Source organism: Thamnophis elegans, chromosome 8, assembly GCF_009769535.1.
Source record: "Thamnophis elegans isolate rThaEle1 chromosome 8, rThaEle1.pri, whole genome shotgun sequence".
Taxonomy (NCBI): Eukaryota; Metazoa; Chordata; class Lepidosauria; order Squamata; family Colubridae; genus Thamnophis; species Thamnophis elegans.
In genome coordinates this window covers 11,195,829-11,208,568 of record NC_045548.1, presented here as the reverse complement: position 1 = coordinate 11,208,568, position 12,740 = coordinate 11,195,829, and the positions used below count along the sequence as shown (strand labels likewise).

At 41.5% G+C, this 12,740-nt stretch overlaps 1 protein-coding gene across 5 annotated transcripts in view; it reads right to left on the bottom strand.

The window, feature by feature from the left end:
- Window positions 1–470: 470 nt before the first annotated feature.
- RNF144B (ring finger protein 144B) overlaps window positions 471–12,740 on the bottom strand; it is a 72,088-nt gene continuing 59,818 nt past the window's right edge. For all 5 annotated transcript variants that reach the window (XM_032222976.1, XM_032222975.1, XM_032222979.1 and 2 more), the window contains 5 exons: window positions 7,509–7,569; window positions 5,571–5,775; window positions 4,536–4,680; window positions 3,555–3,644; window positions 471–2,313 (listed from right to left, as the gene is read on the bottom strand). In XM_032222976.1, the coding sequence (XP_032078867.1) occupies window positions 2,173–2,313; window positions 3,555–3,644; window positions 4,536–4,680; window positions 5,571–5,775; window positions 7,509–7,569 (642 nt within the window). In that variant the 3' untranslated portion in view covers window positions 471–2,172. The remainder of the gene's footprint in view (window positions 2,314–3,554; window positions 3,645–4,535; window positions 4,681–5,570; window positions 5,776–7,508; window positions 7,570–12,740) is intronic.

Here is a 12,740-nt window from a genome sequence, read left to right as displayed (position 1 = left end):
AAAAAGAAAAAGAAATATGCATCCTTTATCTCATGGGCTACTATTTTCTGGTAAACATTCTGTCATTGATTTCCTATAAGTTTCATCTATTTTAATTCTAAAAAGAACTGGGGAAGCGGAAAGATTCTTGGGGGGGGGGGCGTAGAAAAATTTACAGTAGGACAACTGGTTTTTCATTGTGGTTCCTTTGCCCTCTCCCTTTTCATTCAAATACTAAAGATTCAAGCCCTAATTATTATTATTTATTAAATTTTTACACCGGCCAAGGTTCCTAAGGCTTATATTTTACTATCAAGCTAGATAACCGAAAATTAGATACATACAAGTCAGGTAGTTCTTGGTCAGTGATTCTCAACCTCAGCAATCTTCAGATATGTGGATTTCAACTCCCAGAATTCCCCAGCCACCATGCTAGATAGAACTTTGCTCTTTCATAAGAAATACGTGAGATATATTAACCACAATATTCCTTGATGATATGGCAATTTATTTCTACAGTAAATGATCCAATAATTTAAGCTTATTAAAAAGATTTTTTTTTGTGGAAGTCCACACAATTTTATGACATTAGACAACATTTTGAGCATTATGAAACATACATGGCTTTCCTTGATGTACTAGATTAGATACCACAGCATACATAAACTTAATTGTTCAAGAAATAATTGAGTGCCTTGTATATGTAATGCCACCTTTTATTATAGAATGGGATGGTATGGATGAAGGCATGATCAGAATATAGAATTATTTTCTTGTAACCAAGATTGGTTGGATATTCTCCAACATCCTTTGTTCTTTTAGAATATTTTCAAGACGCCTCTTTTTTTTTATTTCACATTAGCTGAAGATCTGTTTTGAGATAGTAGATATTCCAACATGGGCAAGTAGTTATTTCATCTGAAAATTAGATTTATTAACAATGCTTATGCATGTAACTTGTTTTGAGTTATATGATATCTTCACAGTTTTGTTGTAGATATACAGCTAGTCCACAACTTACAAATATTTGTTCGGAGAACACTGTGTTATTTTCACAGTTTCCCCCTAGCTCAACAAAATGGCTATTATTTGTTGCAACAATATTTATTAGGGTCATTCATGTTCTTGGTTTTTTAAGTAGTTACTATTCTTTACTGAACAGTATGTCTACAAAGGCAAACCTTTTGACAAGTTCAGTTCTTCTAGTTGATGATCAAAGTCCTTATGGCTCAATATCATTTTCACTCCTCTGCTAAACTTCAACCATGAGGAATAAGACAGTAATAATGAAATCTAGAGAAAAATAAATAAAGGCCCAGTTATGTCACATTCAGGTTGGTTATGCCACCCTTCCGACTTCTGGACCAAAGCTAGCATCTCAACTAGCACTCAGGATTTATCAACTGCTTGGAAGCAATTAATGTATAGGCCATATTAATAATACAAATAGGGTGATCTGCTCAGCATTTTAGGCTTACAATGTAAGGCCAGACTTGTATTATTGGTTTTGGTGCTGTCGCAAAGTAGAACTTATTGTAAATAAATTATTTGACCTGACTTGCCTTTGAAAAAAAAGTGTAAATTGGCAAGGTGATCTATCAATAATGTTCAACGCTTGAGTTTTATGGCTTCCCCCTTTTCAGCGATAGATCTTTTTTTAAAAATAAAAAGTTGTACAGTTACTAAAAGAGTTGGGAGTTGTTTTTTTCAACTGCCACTAAGTCTGCACCAGAAATCTAAAATTTAAAGTAACCAATATTTTCTTTTAAAAGTGCTGAATTATCCATTTTATTTTCTTACTCAAACTGTATAACTGCTTCAGGAAATATAGTATCAAGGTGCTCTGAAAATCAATGGTCATTCAGAATTCTTGTGAACGGCTGCAGTTTCATCTGCCAATTTCAACCAAGCAGTCATTTTGAAACACCTTAAAATACCTTTACAAGTCCGGCTCCATTCAAAGAAAAAAAGAAAAAGCAGAGTTAACCCAGATCATAACAAATAGCCCCACCCCACCCCAGCTGAGCTGCAGCTTGCAAATAAAGTGGCAGCCTGTGAACCAGTAGGCACTTTTTACAGAAGTTGGCAGAACAAAGGAGGATTGGTTGGTAAAGCAGAGTGCAAGACGTCAACCATTAAGTCTTCTCCCTGACAAACACGACCGACATCCACATCCAAAATAGGGAGGATATTTTATGTTGGTGGTGGGCTGTGTTTCTTTTTCTTGCTTTGGCAGGATTTGCAGACACAACAAATGATGCAGGGCGAAGCTAAGAGCAGCAATGGAGATGTGACCAAAACGACGATTCCCAGGCCCACTAGGATGCCAACAACCTAAAAATTGAAAAGAATAAATAAAAAATAAGAAGGAAAACCCTATATCTATAAAAACCCTGTATCCATATCTATACACCAGGGGTGTCAAACTCAAGGCCCATGGGCCAGATTTGGCCCGTAGGGTACTTAGGTCTGGCCCAGAGGTGGGTTCCTACCAGTTTGCACCTATTCGGTAGAACCGGTTCGTCAAATCTACCGGTTAGAAGAGGTTCCACCAGTGGACCCGGAAAGCAGGTCACACCTACAGAAGAGGTTCCAAAATTTTTTGAAACCCACCACTGGTCCTTGGATATGATTATTCTACACTATCATGCTCATATTTATAAAACTCAGTGCCTCTGTGAAAGGTAAGGACGACTGCTGCGTTTGTGGTGCAATCAGAACATTCCGTGTTTTGAAGTTGTTTTAACGCAAACCAAAGATGCCTTTTAAAAAACAAGTTTACATCATATTCTTATGCATGCCAGTGTTGTGTGTGAGGTAATTTAAGGTGGTTCTGACAAGTGTCGTCGGGATCTTCATATCCGGTCACATGGGCGGCAAGCCACTCCCACAAAGGAGGCCACTCCCACAGAGTAGGTTCGAACAATTTTTGAAACCCACCACTGGTCTGGCCCATGGGGCCACCCTGGAAATAGTAAAGGACTGGCCTGTGGTGCCTCTGTCAGTGAAAACGGAGCTCAATAGGGCCAGACACGGCCCTTCTGGGGCCTGTTTTCAGCCATGATGGCGTTTTGCAGCCATCTGCTAGCGAAAATAGAGCTCGGGGGGCATGCGCAGCCCCCCTGGACCCTATGTTTAGCCACAATGGCCTCCTGCTGCACTCTGCCAGTGAAAACGGGGCCCGCCTATGCTGGCCACACCCACCCCAGGCCCCCCAAGGTCAAACGCAAGCCTGATGCAGCTCTCAATGAAATCAAGTTTGACAACCCTGCTATACACCATCGAACCTTATTTTTAGATTATTTTATCCTGCCTTTTATTATTCTTTAATTTAATTATTTTAAATAACTCGAGGTAGTAAACATAACTAGTACTCCTTCCCTTTCCTATTTTCCCTACAATCTTGTGAGGTGAGTTGGGCTAAGAGAGAGAGAGAGAAAGAGAGTGACTGGCCCAAAGTCAACCCAGTTTTCGTGCCTAAGATGGGACTAGAACTCATGGTCTCCCGATTTCCGACTTTGGTGCTTTAAAACCAAGGGTCTTATAATAAACACAAATCCATGTTATTGGCATACCTGTGTTCTGTTCCACATAACTGAGGCTCGTGAATGGCCCAGTTTATTTCGACAGGGACCTTTGTCATAATGCCTTAAGAAGATGTCGTTCTGAAAGGGAAAATAGTACCCCATTATGTATATATTCAACCTTCTTGGATAACGAAGTGGCAACATGAGGGTCTTAGGCTTCCTCCAGCTCTATTTTATAAACTTGGAATTTCACAAAAATTAGTGTCACCAGCACTTTGACACCAATTAACCTTCTATAATGCATTTACTGCATGTTTTATAAGGCTTTATAGAGTGTACAGCTTTATAAAGCAGGAAAAAGAATCACTGGCAAACGAGGAACAAAAAGGAAGATGTATCATTTGCAAAACTCCATTTACTTGAGAGACCGCCTGCTGCCAATTACCTCCAATAGACCGATTAGATCCCACAGATTAGGCCTCCTCCGAATTCCATCCGCCGGTCAATGCCGACTGGCGACTACCCGGAGGAGAGCCTTCTCTGTGGCCGCTCCGACTCTCTGGAACGAACTCCCCGTGGAGATTCGAACCCTCACCACCCTCCAGGCCTTCCACAAAGCCCTTAAAACCTGGCTGTTCCGACAGGCCTGGGGCTAAAGAGCTTTCCCCCCCACCTCGAATGGTATGGTTGTTGTGTGCTTTTAAATTGTGTATTGTTCTGTTCATCTTTTTATCCCTTATCTGTACCCACTTCCCTGACTTGGATTGTGAGCCGCCCTGAGTACCCTTTGGGGAAAAGGGCGGCATATAAATGCAATAAATTCAATTCAATTCAAATTCAATTTATCCTCATCAAATGTTATATGCCTGAGATCTTCTGCCATAACATTAGGATGAAGAACTCAAAAAAAAGCAGAAGGAAAACCATGAGTTGCCATCATGGAAAGTTATTGGTTTTAAGCATCGGTCTTCCTAGCTAGAAGGGTTAAACAACTATAGAGGAAAAACCTTTTTGCCAGAGACAACTTACATCCAAATTTTGTAGGCAGTACCAGCAAAATGTGTGCTTGCAATTTTTGCACATCATTTGAGCGCAGCCTTCGTTCCGCTCAATATAGATCCGACAGACTGGACACTGTTTAATTGGAGCTTCTGAGTTGTTTTTAATAAGCGTTCTGGAAAAGAAAAGGAGGGGAAAAAAAACTCTGAAACAGTCTTAAGGGTACCCTGGCTATTTCGCTAATCATTCAGACTGAACTGAAGCACAGTTGCCTAGAAGAATATTATTGACCCATGTAAATGTGCTTCAGCTGGAGAAAAGCACTTCCCTTATGCAACAATTATCCACTGCAACCTTTGCAAACACATGCAAAAATAGCAGAAGGTTCCCCCATTTGTTTTGTTACTGTGTTTAATGGTTGGATAATGTTGGCATTCACATATTTCCTCCACTGGGAAAATGAGCCGATAAGTTCATCTTCTTTTTGCTTTAGTATTCTGTTTTAACAAGTTGATATGAAAGTAAAATATAATTCTCATCCATGCTTCCTCATAAGGTACAAAACAGCCCTTAAATAATTCCTTGTATTTACTCTGTAGAAGTTATACCCAGCCAAACAGCTTCGATTGCACCAAGAAATGCCCACCAAGAAATTGCCTTATTACCTAGCTCAGTGTTTCTCAACCTTGGCAACTTGAAGATGCCCGGACTTCAACTCCCAGAATTCCCCAGCCAGCGTTCGCTGGCTGGGGAATTCTGAGAGTTGAAGTCCGGACATCTTCAAGTTGCCAAGGTTGAGAAACACTGACCTAGCTAACCCTGATCCCTAAATCTGTCATTTGGGCTGACAAACCTTCCAGAATCAAGAATGCTGAAGCAGCATTTCAAATACTTGAGGTGCCTCAATCAAAGCCCAGAATGTCTTCCCTTCAGCTAGCAAACAATTAATTAATTGCATTATTGAACCAGGTTCAGAAATGTAATTTCTTGCTAAAGAAATATAGTGTTTATAGCAATTTGAATGATAGAAAGATTTCGCAACAGCTAGACAGATTCTTCGCTTACCCTTGCTCATTTGCAGTCCCCACCAAATGGCTTTCTGAGCATGATCCCTCCACATGCCAAGGTTCTTTGCATGATGAACAGAATGTCAAGTAGCACGTCTGACATTTTATAGGCACCGGTAATCCAGAGTCGCTTGGTTCAATTTGGCACACGGTCTGACAATTAGCAGACGGACACCAGGTCCTCAGTGGATCCAAATGCACTTCTGAGAATGTTACAGATCAAAACGTAAATTTGAAAAAGGTGAAAGATTTATACAATCAGAAGAGAAACCAAAGTTATAAACATGGGATATTATATGGTTTATATCTCCCAGCGTATTTTAGAAAAGAGGAAATTTCTTATCCATCTTGTCTATCTTGTCTTTATCTAAACTATAGGTGTCAAACTCATTCGCATCCTGTGACGTATCGTGACATTTTTTGCCTTTGTGGAGGCAGGGTGGGCGTGGTCTGCTCGTGATGCATCCTGCCCGCGGGCCGCCAGTTTGGCAATTATGAATATACTCTCAGTGTAAACCAGGGGTGGGTTTCTCACCCCGTTCCAACCGGTTCGGTTGGAACGGGGCCGGCGGCGTCCCTGTGCACGCGCGCAGTGCATGCATGCGTACTAGCGTCTGTGCGATGCTCCAGCTGCTCCTGGAGGATCGCGCAGGCGCTGTATGCATCCTGCGCATGCTTGGAAGCGCAGAACTCGTCAAAACCGGGTAAGAAACGCGGGCAGGCGGGTGGACATTTCAGCGTTCCCGGAAGTTACTTACTTCCGGGTTCGCCGACCAACCGGTTCGCGGGGACCGCCGCGAACCGCCTGAAACCCACCCCTGGTGTAAACTGGGGAAAAAAAATGATTGATTTCCCTAGCATGAGTTTCCTTACTGTACAGTATTTTAGGAAATGTGAGGTTGCTTCTGAAAAGTAATTGAATATCCAACATCCCACAGGGAATGAATCATTAGGCAAAAGGGATTGTTCTTTCATTACATCAGAATTCACCCAGTGGTCTGAATCCTCCAAGCACCCTCAAAAAAATAATAATAATATAATTCATTTCACATGAGGAAGAACTACGAGAGCATCGTGGCAGGTATTCTAGCTTGGTAAAACTTGCAAAAGGAAATTCCAATTCTAGCCCAATTTGACTATGTTATGTAAGAAAGGAAGGAATGCAATTTTCTGAATTTTAAACATTGACAGTAAAAGGTTATTATAATAAACACAACAACATGAAGTCACTGCTTCTAGATCTTTAGCTGAAGTTGGCCTTCCTCTTTCCAATAACCTCTAATGAATTGGCATAATACATGCATGGATCCAAGCAGCGTGGTCTTTTGTAATTGACAGATGAAAATTTTGTCAAGGTGCAGATTTTCTAAGTGTTATCCAAGACCTTTTGGTATGCCACCCAGTGTGCTGATAACCACTGGGACCACCACTGTCAGTTTATGCCTTAATTTTTCAAATGGCTTATTATTAGTATGGTAATTTGTTTAAATGTATTGCCTCCCAACTGCCATGGACACCAGGCAAGGAAAGAGTGTTCAACACCATGAAGAATGAACAGCAAGGGTTAAACTTTTCCTATGGCAAAAAAAACCACACACATGTAAGTGTGTGTATGCATGCACATAGCATGAACTCCTGTTGATTCCCATGAAGAGTCTACACATCTCTTTGCATAACCCTGCTGTCATCAGCCACATTGCACCAGAAAAATCTTATGATTTCTGATCAGGAGATAAGTGGCAATCTTCTTCCTTAATCTGATCTGCAGATTTAAGAATTGTAAAAACAATTGTAATTATAAAATTAATAAATTATTTTTGAATAGACCTCCATAAGATAGTACAACTAGTCAAGTAACTTTTGCTACATCTTCTTTGCTACTTTGTGAATTTAACAAGGCAATCTGAACCCCTACATATTAATGTAAAAAATTTACCTCTTTCAAATTTCAACTGCTTGTACAACTGAAATTGGTCTGCAGACACCAAGCTGGCTATCTGGAATGAAGAACACAATAGCAAAATGTTAAAAAGAAAGTGTGGATTACAATTTCATTTCTAAAAATGGCTCAGTGAAGATTTTTTTCCCGCTCACTCACAGAACAATTGCAACACTAGTGATTGAGGTGAATTTAAAAAGAAAGTAATCTAAATGCAATTATTAATAAATACTCTCAAAATCTTAGTGAATAATTTTTAAAAAATGTTTCTCTTTATCAAACTCACTCCAGAGGACCACATTTTTGAATTTTACATTCAGTTTCCTGCATAAATATATATCTATGTATGTGTGTGTGTATGTGTGTGTGTGTGTACAGATATAGATAAGATAGATAGATAGATAGATAGATAGATAGATAGATAGATAGATAGATGGATGGATGGATGGATGGATGGATGGATGGATGGATGGATGGTTGGAGGGAGGGAGGGAGGGAGAGTCACCCTTTTTTGGGGGGGCGTGAAGTTGGTTTGGGGCTTTCTCTGGTCAATGCACATGTGTCTTTCCACCCCTACGTTGATTCACGTTAGTTTTAGGTGGAGCGGGGTGGTGGAAGGGGAGGGAGAACCGCGCTATACAGTGCAAGCATGTAGGTGGAGGATCAATTTCAGCTCGTATACCCGGCGTATAAGACGACCCCCGATTTTTGAAATAATTTTGGGGGGTTAAAAAGTCATCTTATACACCGGAAAATACGGTATCTCAAAATGTCCCAAACAAATCTTTAGGTCATTCGCATTTAAATAATATTAACACACTTATTTCAGGTCTAGCTACCGTATATACTCGAGTATAAGCCGAGTTTTTCAGCCCACTTTTTGGGCTGAAAAAAGCCGCCTCGGCTTATACTCGAGTGTACAACTGGATCCGGCAGTGCTGTTGCCTGTTGGAGGAGGAGGAGGCGAACCAGCCTGCCACCGCCGGCCACCGCCACCCCGCCGCTCTTCCCGCCCCCTTCCAAGCCCCACAGTCCAGCGGACGCAGCAGAAGCAGCCCCGGGGCTCCGCTGCCGCTCCCTGCATTTTGTGGACGGGGTCTCGCAGGAAGGAATCCCCTCTCCAAGGGATCCCTGTCCAGAAAATGCGGGGAGCGGCAGCGGAGCCCTGGGGCTGCTTCTGCTCCGTCCGCTCCTCTCTGCTCTCCTGTCGCCAGCTGGTGGGGCTGACCCTGATCCATAAACACTGCCGAATTCAGCCTCGGATCTTTGTCGGGACCTCTTTCTGGTCCACCTCTGAAGTCCATATTCTCCATAGTCTCTCAAACTGCTCCCCCCCACCTCCAGTTTCTTCCTAGTTTGATCCCACGCGCCGCTGACCTAGGAACCGCATACCTGCCAGCAGTTTTTTCAGGCTGCTCCCAGATGGGAAGGGAGGGGGATTGTATTAGCCAAAGGGGGGAAAGCGAGCGAGCGAGCGAAGCAGTGGGAGGGGGAAAGGGTCCCTGTGAAGCCCTGCGGCCAAGGAGCGCTGCCTGCTTTTAAAGAAAACCTGGAAGGGGAAGAGGGCGGGTTTTTTCCCCTCAGTTGTGAGGGCAATGCTGCTCGCGACTTTCCCCTAAATGTTGGAGAAAACTTTTCACCGCTGTCCTCCTCGGCTCATTTGGGAAGGACGATTGTAACAGGTTGAGATTTCCTTTCAAAACAAAACAAAACCAACCCCTCCCCCGGTCCCAATGTTTCAAACAACCCCCTTTCCTGCTGGGAAGAGCCCAGCCAACCCCCCCGTCCCTTCCCATTCGAAAGGGAAGCTCGTATCACCTTCTAGAGAAAGTGGCAAATGCCCTCCGTGACTTCCTTGGTTTTTCTCCGGGCTCTGCTCTTCGGCATTGCCCTTGGGGAAAACTGCCGCGGTTTGTTTCCTTGAATATATTAACAGGCGCGTGGAAAGCAACTAAGCCAAGGAGCGTACGTAGTCCAGCCAAGCGAGTCTAGTTTCCTGGGGTCCCTTGCTCGCTCGCTTTCCCCCCTTTGGCTAATTTGGGCTTCTCTTTCAAAGAAAGAAAAAAAGAAAGAAAGAAAGAGGAGGAGCCAGGGTGTAGAAGGGGTTTACAATCCCATCTGGGAGCAGCCTGAAAAACTGCTGCCGCGCCACGCCTGCGCCCCAAACAGAGCTGGGTCCAATCAGCCTTTTTTCCCCTTTTTATGCCCTGTCTCAGACGTGCAGGCGCGCATGCTGTGAACTTGCCCACTTAGACGTCGAGGTTGCCGCATGCACTCTTGTATTTTCCCCTTCCTCTTACGTGTCCCCCTTGGTGCAGCGGGCTAACGCTGGTGAAAGGAGTGGGGTGGACACAACTGGTAAATTATAAACCACAGATTTTAATCCTATTTAATTTTTAATGGTATCAAATTTAGCTATAAAGAAGAGAGAAAGAAAGAGGGAGTGTGTGCACAGGAGTGTGGATTTTCTAAAAATCCCATTGAATCCAGAGGAGGGAAGAGAGAAAGAAAGAAGGAGTGTATGAGGGTGGGAGATTTCCTAAACCCCATTGAATCCAGAGGAGGGAAGAAAGAAAGAAAGAGGGAGTGTGTGCACAGGAGTGTGGATTTTCTAAAAATCCCATTGAATCCAGAGGAGGGAAGAGAGAAAGAAAGAAGGAGTGTATGAGGGTGGGAGATTTCCTAAACCCCATTGAATCCAGAGGAGGGAAGAAAGAAAGAAAGAAGAAGTGTGTGCACAGGAGTGTGGATTTTCTAAAAATCCCATTGAATCCAGAGGAGGGAAGAGAGAAAGAAAGAAGGAGTGTATGAGGGTGGGAGATTTCCTAAACCCCATTGAATCCAGAGGAGGGAAGAAAGAAAGAAAGAAGAAGTGTGTGCACAGGAGTGTGGATTTTCTAAAAATCCCATTGAATCCAGAGGAGGGAAGAGAGAAAGAAAGAAGGAGTGTATGAGGGTGGGAGAACGACAGCTCTGATGGTGATGACTGCGAACTCAGTGATGATGACAATGTCTATGCTGATAACCTCACACTAGCTAATGCTGAAGCTCTGTTTGGACATACAGATGATGAGGAGGAATCCAGTTTTGAAGGATTTTAACTCTTATGTTTTAGCTTGGTTGCTGAATGAGCTAAGGTTTTTGTACATTTAAAGTTATTGTTGATACCATATTGTTTTTATTGACCCTCTTTTCCACTTACAGAGCTAGTTATTTATTTATAAATAAATAATATTTATTTATTCAAAAACATTATTGGTATCTATTTTTATTTTTGAAATTTACCGGTAGCTGCTGCATTTCCCACCCTAGGCTTATACTCGAGTCAATAACTTTTCCAGCTTTTTGGGGTAAAATTAGGTGCCTCGGCTTATATTCGGGTCGGCTTATACTCGAGTATATACGGTATGTAGAATCTCTTCTGAAGGCTTTGAAAGATGAGCCATGTTTTTCAGTATTCAGTATAATACTTTGCTTTGTGGGTTTCCCCCCCCCCCCCCCCAATGACAGTAACAACTCTAAGGTGATGATTGACTATGTGTCAGTATGGAAGATTCAAATGACCAGAACTGTCACATGATAATGATCATAATAACTAAAACATCACTTGCTGAATATACTCAGATTATTCCCCTGTGCCAGATTCTAATCATCCCAGCACTCAGCCCCCTCCCTACGCAGAGCAAATGTATCCCTAGGCAAAACGGATTTATTATCAGACAGAAAGGGCCCTGTTAGCATCTCCCACTGATATTAATCATTTGGATTTTATTCTGCTTTCCGTGGCAGCAGTTAATAACGTCTGTGATTATCCTAAATTGAAACGCTGTTCTAAGGCATAGCCTTTGATTCTGACATCGGAGGATCAGGAATTGTATTTATTTTATGCATCAAAACTCTACGCCGCCCATCATGAGAAGGAGCATATGCAATTTTGTTCATACGAGTATCCTGCCCTTTTAAATTGATAGATAGATAGATAGATAGATAGATAGATAGATAGATAGATAGATAGATAGATAGATGATAGATAGATAGATAGATAGATAGATAGATAAAGATGATAGATAGATAGATAGATAGATAGATAGATAGATAGATGATAGATAGATAGATAGATAGATAGATAGATAGATAGATAGATAGATAGATAGATAGATAGATGATAGATAGATAGATAGATAGATAGATAAAGATGATAGATAGATAGATGATAGATAGATAGATAGATAGATAGATAGATAGATAGATAGATAGATGATAGATAGATGATAGATAGATAGATAGATAGATAGATAGATAGATAGATAGATAGATAGATAGACAGAGAGTCAGATGATAGCTAGCAAGATGATAGATAGATAGATAGATAGATAGATGATAGATAGATAGATAGATAGATAGATAGATAGATAGATAGATAGATAGATAGATAGATAGATAGAGTAAATATACTTTAAAGTATATGTATTGGTAAATAACAACATACCTATACATACACACACACACACACAAACAAAACCACCAAAGAAGGAAATGGGCAAAGATTACAAGTAACTATCGTAGTAAAACCCCTGCTGCTATCTGCTGCCATATACGTACTTCAAAAGGGAACAGGATATGCTAAAATTGCCTCTATCCCTACCCGCATATACATGCCATTAACTTCTTTGACTCTCATAGGAATAGCTAGTTTGTGAATTCTTGCTCTTTCAGAAATTGTAGCTCTGCAGCTAATAAAAGCGCCTCATCAAAATGCTTCTCTGCAGCAAATAATGATAGATGGTAGTATTCCTATCTTACTCTTTTATTACCAACTTCAAAATAACTTCTCAGGGACATTCAGATTCTCTTTAAATGTGAATATGTAGTAGACAACACAACTGTCTGCAGATAAGTCACCTAGAACAGGGGTCTCCAACCTTGACAACTTTAATCCTGGCAGACTTCAACTCCCAGAATTCTGGGACTTGAAGTCCACCGGGCTTAAAGTTGCCATAGTTGGAGACTCCTGACCTAGAGCAATCCTAATTTAAATGCCAGTAATTAGTGATGTATGCAAGTTAATGAATGCTATTGACGCTGTGATTTCAGAATCATGTTTCTACAAATCAAGAGGACAGATTTAAGGTGCTTTTTCTCTTGCTCTTTCTTTCATCACTCCTAGTTTTGGCTTCCCATGGATGTCAGTTTATTGCTACCCCTACTTTAGCAAGAGAGTGCACATTA